Source organism: Artemia franciscana, chromosome 10 (genome assembly GCF_032884065.1).
Source record: "Artemia franciscana chromosome 10, ASM3288406v1, whole genome shotgun sequence".
In the NCBI taxonomy this organism is placed as follows: Eukaryota; Metazoa; Arthropoda; class Branchiopoda; order Anostraca; family Artemiidae; genus Artemia; species Artemia franciscana.
In genome coordinates, this window is record NC_088872.1 from 20,587,815 (window position 1) to 20,613,692 (window position 25,878).

General features: G+C 35.9%; 2 protein-coding genes across 11 annotated transcripts in view; one reads left to right on the forward strand and one right to left on the reverse strand.

Annotated features, from left to right (window-relative positions):
• LOC136031897 (neurofilament light polypeptide-like) overlaps nt 1-25,878 on the forward strand; it is a 162,572-nt gene that overhangs the window by 52,603 nt on the left and 84,091 nt on the right. For 9 of the 10 annotated variants that reach the window (XM_065711876.1, XM_065711884.1, XM_065711880.1 and 6 more), the window contains exons 2-5: nt 11,073-11,265; nt 15,080-15,238; nt 18,530-18,664; nt 23,131-23,277. In XM_065711876.1, coding sequence (XP_065567948.1) covers nt 11,191-11,265; nt 15,080-15,238; nt 18,530-18,664; nt 23,131-23,277 — 516 coding nt within the window. In that variant the 5' untranslated portion in view covers nt 11,073-11,190. The remainder of the gene's footprint in view (nt 1-11,072; nt 11,266-15,079; nt 15,239-18,529; nt 18,665-23,130; nt 23,278-25,878) is intronic. The other variant, XM_065711885.1, reaches the window with a different exon arrangement.
• Nucleotides 1,563-7,407, reverse strand: LOC136031899 (bifunctional protein GlmU-like). The gene is made up of 2 exons (XM_065711886.1): nt 7,037-7,407; nt 1,563-1,787 (listed from the first exon to the last, which is right to left on the reverse strand). The coding sequence occupies exons 1-2, from the start codon at nt 7,352-7,354 to the stop codon at nt 1,686-1,688; spliced, it is 420 nt and encodes a 139-aa protein (XP_065567958.1). The 5' UTR covers nt 7,355-7,407; the 3' UTR covers nt 1,563-1,685.

Below are 25,878 nucleotides of genomic sequence, written 5' to 3' on the forward strand. Positions count from 1 at the left end.
CGAAAATCCTGGATACGACTCTGAGGATTATATAGCAATTTCTACCGTGACCCTCCCATTGTCTCTCCTTTAGAGCTAATTCTGTTTTTATCTGGATTCTTTCAAAACAACTGCTATAACACAAGGGTCGTTTAACTAGAATAACAATTCTTAAAGACACTGTAGTCAGTTACAACTCATTCGGTAGCAATTGGTTGAAAAGCAGCTAAATCTTAGAAAAAGGTACTGGAACTTTTGATTTTCCCATTGACTGAGCCCCCTCTAAAGCTTTTTCGACCACCCCTTCCCTATGAAATACCCCTGGGAAAAGATAAATGAGCAAATGTTAATACATTTGGTTCTCTACTATGGGTCTCTACCATTGGTAATGTAATACTGTTGCCCCTAACTTAAACAGGAGAGTAGAAACTTCAATTTCCCTTCTAATGAAAACCCAGAATTATTCAAGAGGAAATTAGGGGTAATTTTCCGTGGGGGAGGAGTAATATTCAATAGGGGTATTTTCCTTGGGGGGGGGGAGGGTAAACGTTGGCTCCCGAGGAAAATACGGTTTTAAAGAGATTTTTCTGAGATGTGAAATTTAAAATAAAAATGAGGATGTTGATTGCTTGGGCCCTCCACATTGTTAAAAATCTAGATCGTGTAGTTTTGATGAGGCAGCTTTAATATTTGAGGGAAATGGCTTCCCACATTCTTTTAAGAAGGCATTTGAAATGTTAAAAAATCCATAAATAGAGACCTTACTTTAAATAGAGATACTGGAGATATTCCTATAAACACCATTGACAATAACTTAAAATTAAAGGCTTCAAGTAAAATGTTTATTCAGTTTAAATGAAGATCATCTGACCATACTTTCAATGAAAATTAGATCAGTAGACAAGCTAAGTCAATCACTAAGCACTGAATTCTTACCTAATCTAATTGGTGAATAGTCTTTCATTTATTCTGGCTTGGTTTTATGGTTTGTTTGATTCAGTCTTTATTCTGTTCAGTTAGAACTAATTCAAAAGGTTAGTTTTCCTCTTTTTTTGAGCACTTAAGACGGCTACGCGGAAGTCCCTGACGAAACATTTGCCTCTATCATGTTTGCTTCTTTTTTTTCCCTGGCTGACATTACCATCATTTTTCTCGGCTATTTAATTTTTATTATAATTTTTTCTTGTTTGTCATATGTCAATACTGCTTGTAACCCTTTCTGTATTTAACAGTTCACAGAACTAATGTAATTTTGTTTCAGCTAACATTTCACCATTTTAGAATAATAATTACATCTGCCGAAAAGTTTGTTTTTTTTTTAAATTGAAAATCAAAACTTCCCTCTTGAACTGGGAAAAAATGACGACTTGTGCTTGTCCAAACCCACATGCAGTATGAGGGTGGAGGGTACTTGAAATTTTGATTTGAAGACCAATTCAAGAAACAGCTGTAAAACTTTGGATTTTGAAACTTTCCCCCTCCTGCAAAGTCATCTTATCCTCCCTTTCCCTAGGTGTTCGACCTTTTTGTTTTTTAATTGACTGTAGAATTAAAACGAGTAGTTTGGTGCTCCACCAGGGAAGTAATGCATCCATAATTTATTGACAAAAAAAGAAATAAGCAGAATAGAAAGTATAGAACAAAGAAAAACAATTGGTTTAAACAGATGAGGTGATATTCTTAAATTTTTTTTAAGTCTTTGAAATTCACTGACCATAGAATCGATTGGACACAACCAGTTCTGGAAATCCAGTATTTTCGTCAAATTTTCTGTTGAAAATCAAGTCATCAATCTCACCAATTACTACCTAAAAAAACAACAATGTTTTAGCCATTGATGCTATGAGAAAATTGATGTAAAATTCACACTGATATACCATCTTACTTAAAAATTTGTCAATTTACTTTACTCTTCATGATTCATATTTAGTAGTTAATGAATTAGAATTGAAGTTTTCTAAAACGCGTTTGAACATTTGGTAGCTGCAGGATCAATATACCGTTTATTCCAACTGTCATCTAAAGACACGTGGAAAGGGCGTATATTAGCTACACTTACAAGGTTTGTTGTTGTTTTTGTTTGGGGTTTGACGCGTTCGACCAATAGGTCATATGTGTTCGTATCACTCAGTTGTTCTGTGCCTTCTATAATCACTAGCTTGCTTGGGTGTCACTTCAGTCAGTATTTACTGAACCAGAAAAGTATCACTTGACTTGCTAATGGAGGGGGGTTATTTGCATGTAGCGACTGTCTGCTAAGGTTAGTTTGTAGTTCATGTATCCTAAAGACACGTAGAAAAAGTATATAGCAGGAACGTTTATAAAGTTTACTTTGAATTTTATTTATTCATCGATTGTAATGTCTGTTCGTTGTAAGTTTTCATTTGTTAATGACTTTATTTCTGCTTGTCTTAGGTTTTATTATGACTGCTTACTTTTTTATGAAAACTACTAAGTGTACAAATGACAGGTTTTCGGTGAAAACTTTTCTATATAACTGAATATAGGCTAGCAAAAGTTACTTACATCAGCATTTTGTCCAAAAGCTTATTCAAGATTGTTAAAAAATATACCAGATTTTTGGGCTATTGGTAACAAAATAGCTATCCACAATTTCAATTGAATGCGTTTCAGGAAAAGAGGATGCCAGGGGGGGGACTAGTTGCTCCCCATAATTTTTAACTCTTAAAAGGGAATTAGAACTATACAGTTATAATCAAATGAGCCTCTTCCGAAGTTCGAACGACCACACCCTCCATAAAAACCTTATATACACCTGGGGCATAACTTACAATTCTTACCCACAGACTCTATGGGATTCTGTCAACCACAAAGGCCTTATTATATGGTCTTTGGACTATTTTTGAAAAAAATGGTCATCTCAAAATTTCTATCGGATGCATTTTCAGAACTTAGGAGGGGGGGGATGACTGCCTTCTGATCACTTTGACTCATAAAAAGGGCACGAAAACATCTGATTTCCAATCCAATGAGGCCATTCCGAAATTTACACGATCATCCTTTCCGTAAAAACCTTAGCCTGTATGCCCCCAGGGAATAACTTACAACCCTTGTGCTGAGGGCTGCGGGGGGTTGTCATCCTCAAAGACATAATGTCCAGACTTTTCGCTGAACAAAATTGCTAACTCAAAATTTTGGTTAGATGTGTTTTGGAAATTGATGGGCGTGGGGGGCTTGTTGCCCTCCAATCACTCGTGACTAATAAAATGGGCACTAGCCCTTTCAATTTCCGATTGAATGAGCCTTTTTCAAAGTTTCTGCGACAACAACTGGCCATCTAATTTTTTTTTTATTAAATGTATTTCAGGAAAATACAAGTTGTGGGGGGAGGCTGTCAACCCTCCCATCACTCTGAATCTCAAAAAGGGCAATAAAACTTCCGATTAACAATCCAATGAGCTCCCTTCGAAATTTATACGATCACTGTTTCTATATAAACCTTACATGCTCCCAGGACATAACTTACAACTCTTGTCCTGATGGCTCTACGGGGGTTGCCTTTTTCAAATACATAATTTCCGGACATTTCAACTACGTTGAACAAAATGGCTGTCTCAAAATTTTGTTTAGATGTGTTTTGGGAAATGATGGGTGTGGGAGGGGGGTTAGTTGCCCTCCAATCACTTTGTACTGTTAAAAAGGGCACTCGTCCTTCCAATTTTCAATCGAATGAAGGATTTTCGAAGGTTCTACGACAACTTCTTCGATACGAAGTGCCCTGGTCTAAAAAAAAAGAGAAAAAACAAAACAAGTAAAAAATAAATAATGCATTGTACCAACATCGCCCTTTGTCAACTCGTCCCTCTTGACACTGAAGTTTGACTTTTGTGTAGCGGTGCTTCGAGAATGAAAAACAGTAAACACCCCTCAAAAAAGGGAACCTTTGAATAGTTCTCAAAGGAGGTGAGGGGCTCGAAAAAAAAAGTTTTCGGATCATACTTTTCGGTCAATTGTCAAATATCCTCTGGTGCTATACAAAAAAGCTTTTTAAATTGAAAAAGTGAAATAAAAAAATTGGGTGAGGAGTCCTTACCTTAAATATTGACTTCTCTTTATATCAATGTTCCAGAAAAATGTATGCTCTAACACACGACAGGATTAATAGATGTTTTTTTTTAGTAATGTTTTGTGAAAGAAAGGGCCTATTTACTTGCATTTGATGTAAACAACTGCATGTTTAGTTAAAATGTTTCGCAATACAATCAGTCCGTCAAAGATTTTTAACTTTCAACAGGATTTATTTATTTTATTCGGAAATATTTTCAGGAGAGCGTTAATCCAACTTTGATGTAAAGAGTGAGAAGCGTTGGAGGGTAGTACCACAATGCATAGAATAGTTTCCTTTTGTTTTTAAGCTTTAATGGCCCTCTTTACACGAACTGAATTTTTATTCTTTGAATTTATCCATAAAGCAAAAAACATAGGGATGCCTGGTTCCAATTGGCTGATAAAAGGTGCACTGGTGTTGGGAGCGGTAGGGCCCAAATAATTTGTACTGAAACGTTCTTTATTATTAAATAACTCTTTCAGAAATAAAAATGATACGGAAAACTAAGAAAAAAGAAATTATTGGTTTTGATTTTATCCTATCAATCTTCTGGCGAGAAAGATGTTTAGGAGCTTTTGTGTTTGCTTTTGTCTATGCCTATGGAAATTGGTATTAACACATTCTATGCTTTTCCACCGTCCAATAGACAACTAAAAATACTTGGTGACAGATTTCGAATTTTATAAATGAATTTTATAAAAGATGTTTAGGAGCTTTTGTGTTTGCTTTTGTCTATGCCTATGGAAATTGGTACTAACACATTCTATGCTTTTCCACCGTCCAATAGACAACTAAAAATACTTGGTGACAGATTTCGAATTTTATAAACTTTAATAAATAATAACTGTTATGTAAAATATTTGATAACTCTTTAAATGATAACTGTGATAAATGTAATTAAAGACAGAATTTGATAACTGTAATAAATGATAGCTGAAAGAAAACTGTAAGATTTGGGTTCACTGTCAATGTTTTTAACATATAAAACACTCATCCTGCTTTGCTGCGTTATCAGTATTCGAATATTGTGCTTCAAATCCTCCATCAGTTTTGTCCAATAGTGATTTTATTTGTTAGAAAAACCCTCTAGCAATATTCGTAAACATTTTTGTGTCAACTCACGGAAACACAATTAGTAAACTTTAACTAGAAATCTTTGTTAGAACACTGGAAAAACGAGTTTTGTTGCAGATTTTCAAATTAGCTTCAGTATTCTTTCACTGTTTGATAGTCAAAACCTGTTTTGTTTTATCATTTATTAGTACTAATAATCCCTTTTAAGAAATTAAATATAAAAAAACAAGTTTTTTTAAATGAAAGTAAGGAGCGGCATTAAAACTTAAAACGAACAGAAATTACTCCGTATGTGAAAGAGGCTTTTCCTTCTCAACGCCCCGCTCTTTACGCTAAAGTTTGACTCTTTTTCTTAACTCTACATTTTAAAACAGTAAAAAACTTTAGCGTAAAGAGCGGGGCGTTGAGAAGGAAAAGCCTCTTTCATCTCCGCAGAGGAATAATTAAAACGAAATTTGTATATTTTTTTTTTGGCTAAATGGCTTTCTCATAATTTTGATCGAATGATTTTGAGAAAAAAAGAGCGGGGGAGGAAGCCTAGTTGCCCTCCGATTTTCGGTTAATTAAAAAGGCAACTAGAACTTTTAATTTTTTACGAATCTTTTTATAAGTAAAAGATATACTTAACTTATAAATTAGCTTACGTAAAGAACTTTTGTATTCTCATGTTTTTATTACATATATGAGGGGGTTCGCCCCCTCGTCAGTACCTCGCTCTTTACACTAAAGCTTAAATTTTGTCCCAATTCATTAAGAATGACCCCTGAATCACAAAAGCCGCAGAATAAATAGTTGAAATTACTAAAAATATTTAGCGTAAAGAGCGAGGTATTAGGAGGAGGTGAGCCCCTCATATGGGTAATAATTTATGTTCGTTTTAATTTTTAATGCTGCTGCTTACTTCCAGCTGAAAAAAACTTTTTCATATTTATTTTTTCGTTTTTTTTTAACTAATGCTAGTAAATCCTGCGCTACCTTCATGGAAATTTTCTTCCCCCATGACAAATTCCTCGATGGAAAGTTCCCCCAGCATATCCCCCTCTTCTCAACCCCTGCCTCCAACCAAAAAATCCTCCTGAAAACGCCTGTACACTTCCCAATAACCATTACTATATGTAAGCACTGGTCAAAGTTTTGAACTTGTAACCCCTCCCACGGGGACTGTGGGGGAGTAAGTCTTCCCCAAAGACATAGTTATAAGGTTTTTCGACTACGCTCAATAAAATGGCTACATCAGAATTTTGATCCGTTGACTTTGGGAAAATAATCAGCGTGGGAGGGGGCCTAGGTGCCCTCCAATTTTTTTGGTCACTTAAAAAGGGCACTAGAACTTTTCATTTCCGTTAAAATGAGCCCTCTCGCAACATTCTAGGACAACTGGGTCGATACGATCACCCCTGAAAAAAAAAAAAAAACAAATAAACACGCATCCGTGATCTGCCTTCTGGCAAAAAATATAAAATTCCACATTTTTGTAGATAGGAGCTTGAAACTTCTACAGTAGGGTTCTCTGATACGCTGAATCTGATGGTGTGATTTTCGTTAAGATTCTATGACTTTTAGGGGGTATTTCCCCCTATTTTCTAAAATAATGCAAATTTTCTCAGGCTCGTAACTTTTGATGGGAAAGACTAAACTTGACGAAACTTATATATTTAAAATCAGCATTAAAATGCGATTCTTTTGATGTAGCTATTGGTACCAAAATTCCATTTTTTAGAGTTTTGGTTACTATTGAGCCGGGTCGCTCCTTACTACAGTTCGTTACCACGAACTGTTTGATATAGTGAACTCAAAGTTAAGAGGCAATCAAGTGCATTGACACTATAGTCCGGATAAGTTTAAAAAGATGACTTGCTCAGTTTGGCTTCTCAATGACTGATTTAAAAAAAAAAAAAAATGAAAACTTCCTACCTCAGCAGTCGTGTAGACATCTAAATCTCCGAAGACGTGACCAGATATCGTTGTTCCGTCAGCTCTTCCAAGAGATATGTGTAAATGCCCTTCACCTCCGGATAGTGTTCCGACAAGAGACACAATTTCTAATTTTTCGGATAGTGTGATGACTTTGTTTTCTCCTTCTGAATTGGTTGCTAATCGGAGCGTCGCTCTTGTCAAGCTTCCTACACATGTTAGAACAAAAGCTGACTTAAGGCCATTCTCTTTTACAAATTCCTTAAGTTTTTGGCTCAGGTTTTCTCCTGGTTCGAATCTTACCGCAAAAACTTTCATTTTCTATACCTTCTGAGATCAGAGACGAAATGACACTGCTGAGCCTGAATCTGTAAGCTTTATCTTCAATAAACATTACAAATCCAGAGACACTTGTTGACACTCTTATCTTAATGGGAGAAAGATTTTGTCTAATAAAATGTTAGATGTCATTTAACTTATTAATAAAACATTTCTTTAACGACGCCAGAATAAGGGTGAATTGCAGTGGATGAAGGCGCAGTGGGGACTCTGATTCATAAGAACTCTGGGGAGCTAGATTGTTTTGATGTCAAGTCAAAAGAAAATCACTAAGACATTAAGAAAAAAAAATTAACCACTAAATGAATGAAAAAATCACCAAAACTATCATTTGCCTGTATGTTTATTGAATGTAGCAGATCAAGGATAGATTTTGTTTACAAAAGTCCAAGGTATTTTCCCTAAAGAGATAGTAAATATCAAAGAGTTCGTGGTAACGAACTGTAGTAAGGAGCGATCCGGCTCAATAGTAACCAAAACTAAAACAAATGGAATCGCAATACCAAGAATTACATAAAAAAAAATTGTGTTTTTATGCTGATTTTAAAAATATAAGTTGCATCAAATAGTTTTATCAGTCAAAAGTTACGACCCAGAGAAAATTTGTTTTATTTTAGAAAATAGGGGGAAACGCCCCCTAAAAGTCATAAAATCTTAACAAAATTACACCGTCAGATTCAGCGTATCAGAGAACCCTACTGTAGAAGTTTTAAGCTCCTATCTACAAAAAAGTGAAATTTCGTATTATTTTGCCAGTAGAAAGATCCCGGATGCGTGTTTATTTGTTGTTTTTTTTTGCTTTGTTTTTTCCCCCAGGCATGATAGTATCTACCCAGGGGTCCTAGAAGGTCACGAGAGGGCACATTCTGACGAAATTTTAAAGTTCTAGTGCTCTTTTGAAGTAACTAAAAAGATTGGATAACTAAAAAGATTTCCCATACTCAGGTGTGGGCCAAATTTTTATTTTACTTTTTATTTCAGATATATACTCAAATTCGGTAGTAAAAAGGTAAAAAAAAGGTAAAAAGTTGCTTCTTATGAAGGTTCTGGATATTGCCCAGATTTACCCCAAACGTCATTGCTGAGCCAATCCGAGCAGTACCTCCACTAATTGCTGGACATGGTAGTTTCAGCTTTACGTCTTCAATATTAACGTGAGCAATATCATCCACATCTGGAAAAACGAACTCCAGGATGCTGCCTTACTTCTTCCTCGCAAACTTGATCTTTAGCTTATCCTTCTCCATCTTGAGTACAAGCCCGACATAGTAGATGAACGAGTTTTTGTTCTGAAACTTAATTAAGACAAAATCTTCCGGAAGCACTGCCTCTAGATCAACAGGCTCTTCTCCTTCCATATTTAAACTCTCGTCTGAGTCTCTTTTATTCTGATATTGTGTTACCGCTGTGTCTGAATCGGATTCGTTTTCTTCCAGAATAGGTTTCAAAGACTTCTTGGATTTTTTTTTATGACCTTTTCCCCTTCTCCAATCTGGCTCTATCTTCCTTTACTCTCTTCTATGTTTCTTTCTCCTTTAGCTTGCCTTGCTTTGCTTTTGCAGCTGCTTCGATCGTGTCCTTTTCTGGAGTATCTGTGAGTACTTTCGAAGCCCCTTTCTTGCGGCCTTTACCGTCTGTCTTGAGGAGTGTAGCTCTCGGATATGTTCTAATGTCTTCAAGGAGCTGATATAGAACATTTTCAGTTGCTGATCCAAGAGGTAAGGTGGATGTTTGGTCTTAATCGTCATTTTTGTTACCTGTTGTGAAAGGTTGTTGTAGTATATCACTCACAAATGTCGAAACAAGAGTCGGGGCTCGTTGTTGTCACTGCTGGTGATGAAAGCTGCTCTGGTCTGTCACTAACTAATGCAGCATAGAAATCTTTGTTGCTAAATGCAGTTGTGCTGTACGACCAAAAATTGAGTTTAGAGAAATCAGATTTGATGTTTTGCATGGTAAAAGCTGCCGGATATGCTTTACTGACTAACTAACCTATGTTGGTAATTTGGATTCTCTGGAACGGGTGACTGGTGATTTTGTCGCTGAAAAATCTTTTTAGTGCTGCTTTCAAGAGGCCAGATGCGGCAATGTCTACTGGCTGGAGTCGATGGCTGCCGTGAGGGGGGAATGAAAAATACCGCTATCTCTTGCAAACATAATAAGCTCCAAGCTAATGTGACTTTCGTGATTATCTAGTAGCAGAATTACAGGGTGTTTGAAAAAAAAAACAAATAAACACGCACCCGTTGTCGGTCTTCTGGCAAAAAATACGAAGTTCCACATTTTTGTAGATAGGAGCTCGAAACTTTTACAGTAGGGTTCTCTGATGCGTTGAATGCGATGTTGTGATTTTCGTTAAGATTATATGACTTTAGGGGATGTTTCCCCCTATTTTCCAAAATAAGACAAATTTTCTAAGGCTCGGAACTTTTGATGACTAAGACTAAATTTGATGAAACTTATATTATATTTAAAATCAGCATGAAAATCCGATTCTTTTGATGTATCTTTTAGTATCAAAATTTCGTTTTTTAGAGTTTCGTTTACTATTGTGCCGGGTCGCTCCTTACTACAGTTTCGTTACCATGAACTGTTTGAAAAATCACCTATTCCTTATCAGTTAAACAAAGTTAACATAATTTCGAAACAAAACACGGAAGATGAGGAATGAAGTACAATGAGGCTTTCTTCATAAAATTGTCCTTAAGCTTATAGATAACTCAACTATTTGATAATGAATAGTAAGTAACAACTGACCCTCGTCCGTAGCAATCGAAATTCTGAAACACAGTTCTAGAATCGGAAAGTCTCATTCCGTCTCTTGACCTGTTAAGACATTTCCCACCTGTGCTTTGAAAAAGATTATTATCTGAATTAATCGCGGCATGTTGGCAGTTTGACAGCATGGTGAGTGAAGAGTTTATTTATTCACAGATCTTGATTTTGGCAGGCGTATCAGGAACTGAACCAGATTAAATTAGAAATAGTCGTTTCCTCGATTTGACCATCTGGGGGGGAGTGGGGGGACGGTTAAATCGGAAGAATTAGAAAAAAGGAGGTATTTCTAACTTATGGACGGGTGATCGGATCTTAATGAAATTTGATGTTGGGAAGAATATCGTATCTCAGAGCTCTTATTTTACCATCCCGAATAAATGCGGATGTTTGACGACACGAATAAGACTAGCCCTACAGACGTAATGAAGTCTCCTACTGAAGTTCTAGTCGGCCCTGTTGTGGCTTTCGCCAATCTCATCTCACAAACGAATCGAGTAGGACAAGTTCTGAACATAGTTTAAAGTTGACTTGAATTTTATTCAAATTTCCTGTTGTTGCCGAAGCCAAATGCTCCAAACGAATCCGCTACAGTTATTACTTCGAATTTCCCAGATTCGCTGAAGAACCTTTCAAAGCAAAAAGAAGTGCATGACAAAACTATTGGGCATGAATTTTATAGCTTACCCCCTGCGTGACAAGACTTTTTTTTCGGATTTAGACTTTTAGGCACAAACAACCAAATTTAATTCGAATACAGTTGTGATACCAGTAGGTGTAAGTTTTACTGCCCTTACACAAGTAAACAAGAGTCAAACAAAAGCTGCTACGTCAATATTGAGACATTCTATTTGGGGGGGGGGGGGGCTGTGGTATTTAAACTCCGTAATCTTCATTTTAATAAGTAGATTTTATTTTATAGTCTATGCTGAAGTCCTTTACTACCTGGTTTTTCATTGAAGATTGTTAACTGTTATTTGGATCATAGATACTAGTACTCCACGGACTTGGTGATTTTACTTACCTGACAATCAAGGGTAATGGCGTATACTCCTGTTCAGGTCCATATACCTGTCGGTATAAATGGACTAGACCAACGAAGGGATTCTTCGAGTGTAAGGATTTGTTTCTATTTGATATCCTCTTCCATACCTTCAGTAATTATTCGATATAATTCTTGAAGAATTCACGGGTATACCAATTTTTTTTAATATATTTTCCAGGTTAATTTTTGGAGTAGGTGGAAAGCTGTCTCGGGAATATAAAATGTATATATATATATATATATATATATATATATATATATATATATATATATATATATATATATATATATATATATATATATATATATACTAGTCTATCTTTTTAAGTAAGCAATAAGTGTGTATGTATGTATGTTTTCAAAAACGCTCAACATTTTTTCAAGAAAACTATAATTATCACCTGTCTTATGTTAAAATGGTGTGCCTTGGACAGTCCATTAATGATAAAGAAACAACGTAGAAAAATCAACAGTAATTTTTTTGACATTAGGCACGGACTTATTTTCTAGCTTTTGAAAAAACTAATGGTCCACCAGTCTTTTTTTCAACTATCTTACTTAGAATGAAATGTTTTTTTTTTTTGTCTTATTATCTTATTGTTGTCGCAAATTGAGGAGAAAAGATGGATTGAAGAAAATCTAAAAATGGAAAAGAAAATAGGCAGCGAAGTAGTTCATTAAGCGTGAGGGAAAAGGATATTATTTAACGCTTCCTTGTAAATTGATTAACATCATATTACTATTTATATTGACTATTAACTAATTGCATAAATTTCAAATAAGCTGAAATGTGGATCAGACAATAGCATATTACTTATCATTACTTTGCAATTATTATACAATGAGCTGTTATGTTCAGCTGTGTAAGGAATGTGTCTGATCCTTTCACTGAATTTTGTTTCTGAAGACCTCATTTTGTTGTTTCTATAGTAATTATTTTATTTTCCTTCCGTCCTTGACAATGTATATCTAATTTATTAACCTCTCGTTATGTATGTCACATATTCTGTTTTTAACCCACTAAGAATAAAAATGTAAATAGTGGATTAGAACAAATAGAAAAAGTAAGAAAAATACAAAAGTAAGCTTATTTTTACTGATACCTAAAAGCTTACTACTTAGCACGGCAACTTTACTAAAAACATCATTCATCCGGAATTCTGACATTATCTTCCTATTACTGCACTATCGAGGGAAAAAACTGATTATTTTATGTTTTAATATTGGTGTTTTAAGTGAAATCGGATTTCTTGAAGAAAACTAGGGATAACCCTAATCTGTTAGGTCAAAAAAGAATTTTGAGGGTTAGAGTATGGAATGGACAAGAATAAACTCAATACAAACGTAAAGCAAAATTTCGGCTTAAATCACCTTAACCTTGTCCTGCAAGTCTTGGTAGCGTGTTGTTCCCGACTGGTAACATAGAGTATGATTTAAAAGATATTCTCTTGCAATCAAGCCCACGTAGACTATATTAGGTTATATTCGTGGATCTTCTGTGCCTTCTTTATAAATATTTGAGTGCGGCGCTTGCTGTTGGTCTTTATATGCCTACGTGGTTCGAGGGGGAGGTAGGTTTCAAATATTATATTAGTTACTTAAAAATAACATACAATCTTGGCATTTCTATGCATACGAAAGGCAACATAAGATTAACCAGCTATCTTAATTTGAGATTGTAGTAGAGTTGAATTGAAAAAAAAATATGTAACACTGTTAAAAGCAATAAATCAAACAGTTCGTGGAAACGAAGAGTAAGTGCGGTGCGACGCGACTCAATACTGACCGAAACTCTACAAACTGATTTTTGTTACTAGTAGATAAATCACAATAATGGGCTTATTATGCTGATTCCAAATATATAAGATTCATTCAACTTAGTGTGCCAACAAAGGCACACTACTTAAGAAATCAATAATTCATTTCTCAAGAGTTTGAATTAAAATCAAGTAGTTATGGGAATCAAGCCATGGCTAATTGTAGAAAAGCCAAGACAGATAAGTCCGATTGAGTGAGAGGTAAATCTGGCATAAACCCTTATTAGGATTGTATAAAAGTAATGTCAGTTCTTTTTTTGATCGATCAGTCTATCTATCATCTGTCCATGCCTCATTCCTAAAGCAGAACTAAGGTAGATAGTCATAGAATGTACAATGTCCACTGGACTTGTATGCACAATATGGGACTGAATTTGCTCGGACTCACAGGCGAACAAGTGAAACCTAACCCCAAGAGGCTTGGCCGCTTGTAGTCTAAAGGGGGAATACCTTGTCTTAGGATTGGCACATGACCAACAAGTCCTCTGGAATCGCAAGCGAACGGTGAAACCTATAGTTTTCCAAGTGTTTGGTTAAATGGCATGGGTAAACGGAGGGAGTAAGTATTACTCTTTTATTGGACCAATACTTGTTTGTTAGCTTTTAGAAAGGCAGGCCTGCCTAGAGTCTCAGGCAGGTTGACCAAGAATTTAAAATTGATATAGGACCGTTAAATTGCCTGGAATGAGAGGTAAACAAGGCACGCCTGAGAAATTTTGCCTGATTTTCGAAAAAGGGGAAAAACACACCCACAAGTCAAATAATCTTAATATGATTGAAAAAAGTCACACCATAAGATTCAACGTATCAGAGAAATCTACTGTAGGTGTTTCAAGCTCCTATATGCAAAAAAGTGGAATTTTGTTTTTTTTTTTTTTTCAGAAGAAAGATCACAGATGCACGTTTGTTTGTTCTTTTCCCAAAGGATGATCGTATCGGGCCAATGGTCCAGGAATGTCAGGAGAGGGCTTATACGAACGGAAATTAAAAGTTCTAGTGAGCTTTTGAAGTGATCCAAAAGATTCGGGGGGCAGTTAGCCCTCCCAGGTTAGTTTTTTCCTAAAATCGTCTAATCAAAATTTTGATATAGCTATTTGGTTCATCATAGTTGAAAGGTCCTTTATATTATTAAATTTGCCGATTGTTTACTCATAGTAATTTTTATTTGGATGTATCCATATATTTTACGGGTGGGGGGGAGATTAATTTTCTACTGGGGGGATTTTTCACGGGAAAATTTTCCATGGGAGATGTTAAAAGTAATTGGCCAGGGTAAGCTTTCACTGGGATTTGATTGTACAGAAGATCTTCCGGGGGGGGGGGGGGATTTTTCTGCGGAGGTGGAGCTGGATTTCCTGGCGTTACTTAAAAAAAAATCAGTTGAAACTAAGGAGCATTATTAAAATTTGAAACAAACTAATTATTAATGTTTGTAGACATTACACACTTAGGTACACATCAGTTCAAGATTTAGGGAGGGTATCATTTAATTTCTCTGATGGGGAATAAAAGAATGGACTTGTAGTCCATTTGGTTTTCCCATTTTCCTTATGGACGAGAGTCCTGTAAGGTGATAGCATAGGAGTCTAATCCTTACAAGGATTAAAATATTTCTGGGGACTCGTGTGCTCCTAATAAGAAAAAGTAGTTTTCGACCACCTTCCCTATATCCTGTTGTAATCTACTGTCTATTTCTTATATTTTGCTTTGGCCCTGGAAATAATGAAACACTTAGAAACACTATACAAACGGGAACAATGGCATTTGTATTATTAGGGTAATAAAATATCATACCATTACTTTTGCAAAAGTAGAGGTGTTTTCCCTTGTACCGATCATCGATTCAACCATTTACCTTGATTCAACCATTTGATCATCGATTCAACCATTTAACCCCCAACCCCCCATTGCACTTCCTGGCTGAAGGGCTAAGAAACGGAGATCAGCACCGCCGGTAGGGACTGTAAAGTCTAATGCCGTATCCTTACCTTATCCTTACCTTCTCGTATTTATTTCGCTTTTAATTCTAATGTCGTGATTGTTTTCCTCAGCTCTAGTATCTTTTAGAGTCCTGGATCATATTTGTCCTGTGTATCTCCTGGACAGGCTTCTTCAATTTCTGGAAGGTCAAGCAATGGAACAGCGGCCTCCTCACCTCAGTTTTTCAACCCAGCAGATTTTAAGCCCTTGAGAAGACCAAAAACTACAGGAGAGGAAGATAATAAGGTTTCTACTTTTGATGCTTAAGTTTTTACTACGATACTTAATACTTAATACTATACTTGATACTTAGTTCCAATATTTCACCCGTATCTGGACCTCATTTCCTTCTCCCACACAAGCCCAGAAGTCTGAAATACTTGACTCCCGCGCAGATAAAGGTGAAGTTGTTTTCGATGAGATGAAAACCTATATGATGAAGGTGACCCCAATGATGAAGGTGAAAGTAAACAGTTTTGCTTATCCAGACGAACTTCCACCCAAACTGATTGGAGAATACGCCCCTTTCATTGCGAAACCACTCTTAGTGCTGATAAACCTGTGCTTTCATATTGGGATCTTTTCAGCTGTTTGGAAGAAAGCTTACGTTAGAGTAATTCCGAAGGTTACTAACCCTATGAGCTGCGACGAACTTGGACTAATTTTGCAAACACCATGCCTGACATGGTGTTAAATCACCTTTGATTTAATCAATCACATTGTAGCTGCCCTTAATCTCAAGCTGATGGGGGCTAAGAAAAAGACTCTTACGCTCGTGTTGGACTATTTTAGTCAGAGGATGCAGCGTGTGTTTGCTCTCTACGAAGGTGATGGTAATTCTGAATGGTTCTCATCCACCTCTGGAGCCCCTCGAGGCATTAAGTTTGCAGCTATTGTATTCTTATCTGTAACTAACTTTCTCATAGCTGACTATGACGACTGCTACAAGTTCATGGACGACCTTTCATTTATCCTGAAATATTTAATACAAAACGGAGCTGTGACGCCACAATTCAGTTCAAATTTTTTCAGTGTTTTCACAAAAGAGTGCGCGGAGCTAAATCTTGAGATTAATCGGAACAAGTCGAAGATAGTACGCTTTAACCCGCTAAAAAGGAATGTTATGGAGCCAAATGTTCCATTCCCTCTAACAAACAGTGTCAAAATTCTCGGAGCTACTTTCTCCAATGACTTCATTTCTGCCGCACATATCGTAAACGGGATTAAAAGTGTAAAAGCTAGTCTAACGACTTTAAACGGTATGCGTAGGATCAGTGCGAACAAAGGTATTAAGTATGCATACCTAACGTACGTTTGCCCCATTCTGGAATATGCGTGCCCCTTTTGGGTGCTCTCAGCACTTAGAACAGCGTATCTTTGTCAGAAGCTTGAATCGGTTCAGAAGCAAGCGGTATCGATCATCTTGGGCCGCCGTGACATCCCCTACGAAAAGGCTCTGGAAGTGCTAGGACTGCCGTCACTCCAAAACCGGTATGAAACTCTGATAATGAGTCTTGGAAAGTTCTTGCTTTCTAAATCTCAGCACCGTGACATTCTACCTGATCAACCTCTACCATCAAGAACGAGAAAGCAAGATAAGTTAGTTCCCGTTAAAGCAAGAACAAACCGATATGGTATTTCTTTCGTCCCAGTTTTCGTCGATATGTACAATAAGAGTTATTGTTTATAGTTTGATTTTAACTTACAAGTGCTGTTTGATTTTGAGTATGTTGTAAAGGAACGCGAATCAGCGGTAGCTGCAAAGTTTTTGCTATTAAACCTGTCTACTAGTACTACTAATATTCTTTGACCTGCACTACTTTTCCGTTTACAATTGTAATGAAAATACATTAAAACGTGTAAAATGTATCTATAATATGTTAACATTTTGGGTGTAACTAGATGGCAGCTTGATTCAGTCTGTGCTAAAATGGGCTTAAAACATTCTCCTTACCTAAACACAAAAGCTAACACCCAAAAAATACTTGCAATTTTTTATTCTTTATGATTGGTGCCATAAAGTGAATACCTCTGGTGAATACTTCTGTACGAATACTTCTTGTAAGATTATCTCTGATGTTCACTTTCCATACATGGTCTATTTGCTTTCGCTCACGTTTCGAATTAGTTTTGGCTTTTGTCGGTTTCGAAGCATCTTTTTGTCATTTGTTGATTATTATCTGAAATAGGTTCTCTGTGGGTTTGTCCTGCCTTTAAAATGTGGTTGTAGAACAAGTAGTGGGAATTACATTTTAATAGAATAGGCTACTATGGTCTATAGACAAACTTAATGAGTAAATTCATATAACAGGTTATCAAAATTTTGTATATCAAAATTTGGTCAAACTTTCTTGGAATGTAGAATTTTTTTTTCCATTTTTAACACAGACATTTTTCTATGTTAGACCTTTTTTAAGTGACCAGGAAAATAAAAATCTGAATGAGTGTGTCCTTTATTTTGCAAATTTGTATTCTTTATCTATTTTAAATGCATCGATTAGATGTAATTAGCCAGTGTATTGTTTAATTTTACCGAAGGAATCGGTAAAATTAATATTTTCGCTACAACTTTTCATTTGTCTCCCAAAAGGGGAGAAGGGGGTTTTTGGCCCCTTAGTTTACTGTGAGGTTTTCTGGTATCAAATCTTCTATTAGATCTTTTTTAACCAGCTGTATGTCTTAGTGACAGAACGTTACAACAAAAATCATTGAATAATTGCTTTTGATATAATTGAATGTGACTCGAAGGACTGTCATGATATGACCGGAAAAGTAAAATTTTAAAAAGAAACTTATTTGGAAAATGAAGATGTAACTTCAGGCATCTCCCCTCAAATTTATTATTTAAGAAGTTCGACAAAGTCACAAAATTTAATACGTTTCTCTTACGATTCACGTTTTTTGCTCTCTTGTTCAACTCCAACCCGAATTCTGAATATAAATCCTATTCATTTCTCAGTATGTTTTGTAAATTTTCTTTTCTCTTTTCTGTTTTACTTCTACAGTAAACTATCAATCTCATAATGGCGAGATAGTTTTCTCAAATTATGTTGCCTGTAATTTGTCCAAAAATGCTCATGCACTTTTTAGACACCTTGGGTGCTTTTGAGGCACCTTAGGACAATTCTAGGATGTAGAAATATAGGTTTCACTGATAACGTGGCGATAATTCAGCTGAATTAATTCAGAATGTCTTATTTTGCATGATATCAATTTGTAGAGGTTGGCAGGGAAAACGGAAAAGTGTCTACAATTTGTTACTGTTATAAATAAACAACTGATTTTTTTTTCCTAAAAAGAAAGTTTTCAAATGCATCCAAGATGCGGTCAAAATATTTTCAGTATCGGAAGCTGCAGTGTCCAACTATTTTTGAATGTCAGAAAAGTAAACGTGATATATTTTGGCAAAAACATGAAAGGTACTACTACACTGAGAAACAAATGAAGTACTAAAAAGTAGATTAGACTGATAGATAGAACCTGATGAGGTTAAATAGGTCATTGTGGCAGCTGTACCTCAAGTAATGTTTTATCCAGGTGACTACTGCCAATCGTACAATGAATTATGCGGAAGAAATACAGCTTTTGAAACAAAAGATTGATGATATGGGCAAGGAGAAAACTGATTTACTTATGGATGTTTTTGAATCTAACTCAGTGTGTCATGAACAAGTAAGTTTTTTTTACATGTAAAACTAAACTTCCATTTTCTAACATGTAATATGAAATAATCTGGTAAGTTGGATGGAAGATGAGTTCGTGGGGATCCTTGAAATCTCTCTCTCTCTCTCTCTCTCTCTCTCTCTCTCTCTCTCTCTCTCTCTCTCTCTCTCTCTCTCTCTCTCTTCTTTCTCTCTCTCTCTCCTCTCTCTCTCTCTCTCTCTCTCTCTCTCTCTCTCTCTCTCTCTCTCTCTCTCTCTCCCCATCTCTTTCTCTCCCTCTCTCACTGTCTTTCTCTCTCCCACTTTCTACTTTCCTCTTTGGAATTTTGTCCAGTAGAGCATGTCCATATATATTGTAATTGACAAATGTCATGAGAAACATTAAGTCAACATAACCGCTTGATTTAATGCTGAAATGTTAACGAAATTCATATGGAAGAAGAAACGCTATCATCTTATTTAATGTTTTATATCCATTTGAAATGAACTGTAGTTTCATTAAAGTTTTAATTGACTTTAATAAGACATATCTGAAATTAACAAGATAATGAAATGGGTTGTATAAAGTAGAAATGAGTCTTATAAAGTCTTTTGCGTGGGAGATTATCAATAATGGTGTCATCTTTATTCCCAACTGATATTTTGTCAACAATGCCATGCTTAAAGGTGAAATGTATCATCTATTTCCCGTGTAGGTTATATTCATTTCTAGGTGGTTAAAAAAAGAAGAAAATATAATGTATTCTGGCAATTTCAGTGTCGCAGTAATCTTTGTGAAGATTAATTCTTTGTAAATTCTTGTAATATATACTATGTCCATACCTTGTTTTTTAGACAAAACTAGCTCGTTTTCCTACACATTTTTAAATTCAGTTAGCATTTATTTATCTTGAATAAAAAGATAATTATTTCAAACTGAAATTAAGGAGCAACATGAAAACTTTAAACAAAAAGGAATCATTCTGTATATAAGGGAGGCTGCCTTTCCTCACCCTCGCGCTTTACGCTAAATTTTGACTTTTTTAAAATTCTTTAAGAACGACTGCTAAAATACAGAGATGGTTTAATTGGAAGCTTATTAAAGCACCCAAATACTTTAGTACGGGAGGGTTGATGGGTGAAGTTTTAGTGTTCCTCCTTACTTTCACTTGCAAAAAAACCTGTTTTTTTAAATTAAATTTCTGATCATTTTTCAGATCCAACTGGGAATTCCACCTCTCTCCTCTGTGGATAATTCTCCTTATACCCACGAAAAATTCCTCCAGTGAAAAATTTCCCTCGTGTAAATTTCTTAAGACACTTCCCTAGAAAATTCTTGTTACTTAAATTTCAAACTTTTTTTTTATTTTGATTTGATTTCAGGTCGTTTTTCAAACAATGCCAGAAATCTCCCCTCCTCCATTTGTGAAATTTTCACTCGGAAAATATCCCATCATTGAAAGTCCCCCCCCCCCCAAAAAAAAAATAAAGTTCTGTATATTTTCCTATAGAAAATACTATATGTAAATAATAGGCAAAATGCATAACCTACAGCTCTTTCTGCCCGTTTAAAATTTTTCCTGAAAAATTCTCTCCAGAAGCTCTCCCCGCCCCCTGAAAATTTTCCATAGATTTCCAATAACAAATAGTACGTGTAAACAATGGGCGAGTTGTATTACTTGCAGCTCTTTTCCCAGGGGGTTCTGGGGGTCAAATCATATCCAGGGGCATAGTGGTTTGGACCGTTCAACTATTTTGAACTATATAGCTGTCGGCGGGCTAATTGCCCTCCAATCTTTATTCTCACTTTAAAAGGACACTAGAACTGCTAATATCCGTTCGAATGAGCCTCCCGATTATCTTGGACCATTTGTTTGACACTATCACTCTTGGGAAAAAAAGGCATTCATAATCTTTCTTCTGGAAATATATATATATATATATATATATATATATATATATATATATATATATATATATATATATATATATATATATATATATACATATATATATATATATATATATATATATATATATATATATATATATATACATATATATAAACTTTAAAAAAATTTTTGACAGGAGCTTCGAACCTCTATAGTTGGATTCTCTTATATGGTGAATCTAATGTTTTGATAGGTTGACAGTTTGGCGTGTTTTCCCCTTTTTCAATAATTTTGTAAATTTTCTCAGGCTCGTAGTTTCTGATGGGCATCATTTAACTAATCGATTTTTTTATATTTGGGATCAATTTTTTTTTATAAATAATGATTTTATAAATAATGATTTTTATGGCACTTGGTATTAACCAAGTGACATGTAGCAATCGTAAATTCTATCAGTCGGTCCGTCTGTCTGTCCCGGTTTTGCTAGTTTAGGCACTTCCAGATAAGCTAGGACGATGAAATTTGGCATGCGTATCAGCGACTAGACCAGATTAAATTAGAATTAGTCTTTTCCCCGATTCGACCATCTGGGGGGGGGGGGAGGGGGGACGGTTAATTCGGAAAAAATAAAAAATGAAGTATTCTTAAGTTACGAACAGGTGATCGGATCTTAATTAAATTTAATATTTAGAAGGATATTGTGTCTCAAAGCTCTTATTTTAAATCCTGACCGGATCCGGTGACATTGGGAGGAGTTGGAGGGGGAAACCCAAAATCTTGGAAAACGCTTAGAATGGAGGGATCGGGATGAAACTTGGAGGAAAAACGAAGCACAAGTCCTAGATACGTGATTGACATTACCAGAACGGATCCGCTCTCTTTGGGGAGTTGGGGGAGGGTTAATTCTAAAAAATTAGGAAAAATAAGTTATTTTTAACTTACGAATGAGTGATCGGATCTTAATGAAATTTCATATTTAGAAGGTTCCCTTAACTCAGATCTCTTATTTCAATTCTTGACCGGATCCAGTGTCATTGGTGGGAGTGGGGGGGGGACCAGAAATCTCTGCAAACGCTTAGAGAGGAGATATCAGGATGAAACTTGGTGGGAAGAATAAGTGCAAAGTCCAAGATACGTGACTGACACAACCGGACCGGTTCTGCTCTCTCTGGGGGAGTAGGGGGGGGGGGGTGTAATTGAGAAAAATTAGAAAATATGAGGCATTTTTAACTTACGAACGGGTGGTCAGATCTTAATGAAATTTGATATTTACAAGGATCTTGTGCTTCCGAGCTCTTATTTTAAATCGCAATTTATTCGGTGACATTGGACGGAGTTGGAGGGGGGAACGGGAAATCTTGGAAAACGTGAAAATTGAGGTTTCTTTATCTTACGAATGGGTGATCGGATCTTAATGAAACTTGATATATAGAAAGACCTTATGTCTCAGATACTCCATTTTCATTTTGAATTAGATCCGGGGACATAGGAGGTTGGACGGGGAAACAGAAATCTTGGAAACAGGAAATCTTGGAAAACACTTAGAGCGGAGAGATCGGGATGAAACTTGATGGGAAGAATAATCCTAAGTTCTAGATTCGTGATTGACATAATTGGAACGGATCTGCTCTCTTTGGGGGAGGGGAGGGGAGGTGGTGTTAATTTGGAAAAAAATTGAAAAATGAGGTATTTTTAACTTGAGAACCGGCGACCAGATCTTAATGAAATTTGATATTTAGAAGGAACACATGTCTCAAAACTCTCATTTTAAATCCCGACCAGATCTGGTGACACTGGGGGAGTTAGAGGGGGAAATCAGAAATCTTGGCATACGCTTAGAGTGGAGAGATCGGTATGAAACTTGGTGGGTAGAATAAGCAAATGTCTTAGATACGTGATTACCGTAACCGGACTTGTTCCACTCTCTTTGGGGGAGTTAGAGGGGGTTCAGTGCTTTGGCCAGTTTGGTGCTTCTGGATGTGCTAGGACGATGAAAATTGGTTGGTGTATCAGGGACCTGCACAAATTGACTTGATAAAGTTGGTTTCCCCGATTCGACCATCTGAGGGGGGGTTGTTTGAAAGGAGAGGGACTATTAGAAAAAATGAGGTATTTTTAACTTACGAGTGGGTGATCGGATCTTAATGAATTTTTATATTTAGAAGGACCTTGTGTATCAGAGTTCTTATTTTAAATCCAGACTGGCATTAAGCCTCTGATTTTCCTTTTAAGTCAATCTATTGATTCTTAGAATTTTGCTAGAGCTCATGCCATATGAACTCTTGGCTCTTCTGACCTCGTCACAAGTGCTATGTGAGCACTTAGCTCTTGTTATAAATAAATATTTTTATATTTTTTATGTTTGGCACAAAAAGAAAATTCTATTGATGTATTTATTTTTTTCAAGATTCTTTTATTTTGGAGTTTCGGTTACTATTTGGCCGAATCGCTCCGTACTTACTGTTTGTTGCCACGACCTGTTTGATTGGTCTGATCCGCTATGGTGTTTATGCTACTAATGCTACATGTATGTTTACTTTCAATTTATTAATTTTGAGATTTCCATTTAGGCTATATAATTAATTTAAACATATTTCATTTTAAGGCGGAACAAATATCTGGATTATTAAAAAAAATCGAAAACTTTGCTTTAGAAAAAGAAAGCCTCGAAGCTAATTTAGAGGAGGCATCGAAACACATACAAGGGCTGAAAGCCAGACACTTCGATGAAGTAAAGTCACTGCAATCCAAGGTAATGTTTTTTATTAGTAGTTACTACCATGTGGTCAGAATATTTAAGGTTCGATGATAAAACTCATCCTTCATCTTTACTATAGTATACCTTCCTTGTAGTATTTAATGCCTTAGTCAACCAACTAGATGCTCGAAATCAATAATTACCAAAGTGTACTTCAGGACTACCAAGTGAATTTCCAAGTACGCTTTGCTTGTGACACCTTCATTTTGATGTTGTACTTTAATTTACTCGAAAGATGCACTAGATGAGGTTGTTTAGAAAAATGCTTTTGTCAATTTGTTTTGGCACCTTGTGACTCTAGAATTCCCTAAAATAGATTACATAATATTGAGGTTATTCGACTGTCGTTATGTATTAAGGGGAAAAGAAGACTAAAGTTAGGTGTACAGGAACGCGTATTTGAATGCCATAATATCATGGCGCATAGTGCAGTTTTGTTGTTATGTATCTGCTATTGGAAGATGCATTTTGCCACCTTGAATGCCATAATATCATGGCGCATAATGCAGTTTTGTTGTTATGTATCTGCTATTGGAAGATGCATTTGCCACCTTGAATGCCATAATATCATGGCGCATAATGCAGTCTTGCTGTTATGTATGTGCTATTGGAAGATGCATTTAACACCTTGAATGCTATAATATCGCATAATAAAACTGCGCATAATGCAGTTTTGTTGTTATGTATCTGCTATTGGAAGATGCATTTTGCCATCTTGAATGCCATAATATCATGGAGCATAATGCAGTCTTGCTGTTATGTATGTGCTATTGGAAGATGCATTTGCCACCTTGAATGCCATAATATCATGGCGCATAATGCAGTTCTGTTGTTATGTATCTGCTATTGGAAGATGCATTTGCCACCTTGAATGCCATAATGTCATGGCGTATAATGCAGTCTTTCTGTTATGGATGTACTATTGGAAGATGCATTTGCCACCTTGAATGCCAAAATATCATGGCGCATAATGCAGTTTTGTTGTTATGTATCTGCTATTGGAAGATGCATTTGCCACCTTGAATGCCATCATATCATGGCGCATAATGCAGTTTTGTTGTTGTGTATCTGCTATTGGAAGATGCATTTTGCCACCTTGAATGCCATAATATCATGGCGCATACTGCAGTTTTGTTGTTATGCATCTGCTATTGGAAGATGCATTTGCCACCTTGAATGCCATAATATCCTGGCGCACACTGTAGTTTTGTTGTTATGTATCTGCTATTGGAAGATGCATTTTGCCACCTTGAATGCCATCATATCATGTCGCACAATGCAGTTTTGTTGTTGTGTATCTGCTATTGGAAGATGCATTTTGCCACCTTGAATGCCATAATATCATGGCGCATAATGCAGTCTTGATGTTATGTATGTGCTATTGGAAGATGCATTTAACACCTTGAATGCCATAATATCATGGCGCATAATGCAGTTTTGCTGTTATGTATGTGCTATTGGAAGATGCATTTGCCACCTTGAATGCCATAATATCATGGCGTATACTGCAGTTTTGTTGTTATGTATCTGCTATTGGAAGATGCATTTGCCACCTTGAATGCCATAATATCATGGCGCATACTGCAGTTTTGTTGTTATGTATCTGCTATTGCAAGATGCATTTTGCCACCTTGAATGCCATAATATCATGGCGCATACTGCAGTTTTGTCGTTATGTATCTGCTACTGGAAGATGCATTTTGTCACCTTGAATGGCATAATATCATGGCGCATAATGCAGTTTTGTTGTTATGTATCTACTATTGGAAGGTGCATTTGCCACCTTGAATGCCATCATATCATGCCGCATAATGCAGTTTTGTTGTTATGTATCTGCTATTTGAAGATGCATTTTGCCACCTTGAATGCCATAATATCATGGCGCATACTGCAGTTTTGTCGTTATGTATCTGCTACTGGAAGATGCATTTTGTCACCTTGAATGCCATAATATCATGGCGCATAATGCAGTTTTGTTGTTATGTATCTACTATTGGAAGGTGCATTTGCCACCTTGAATGCCATCATATCATGCCGCATAATGCAGTCTTGCTGTTATGTATCTGCTACTGGAAGATCCATTTTGCCACCTTTTGCATCTAATAGAAAAATGCAATCTCTGATTATGTACCACAAAATCCAAGGTTGACTCTTGAACCACACAATAATTACAAGTGTTGATAAAAAGTCAAGATTTATGAGTATAAGTTTTTTCTTTATTCACTCAAGTTCTGTACTTTTGCTTTGAGAGTGTAAAATTGAAATAGCAATTAAATGGTTTGAAAAATATATATCAACACTAATTTGTTGCTGACTATTGCCTGCTAATGCTGAAATTGCATCTTTCGTACGATTCATCATACAAACGCAAAAAGTGATCTTTCTTTCTGTCTTTTCTAAATAAAAAATAAATAAATAAAAAAAAACTATGCTTAAATGTTCACTCTGATTGTTTAACTATGAATTTTGCTGTTGAAAGTTGAATTTTTATAAACTCACAAACCATCCACGGGACCCATATTTGACGCTATAATTGTGCTTAATTTTGATTTGTTCACCAGTGTGACTATGATATAATCTGAGCATAACACAAAT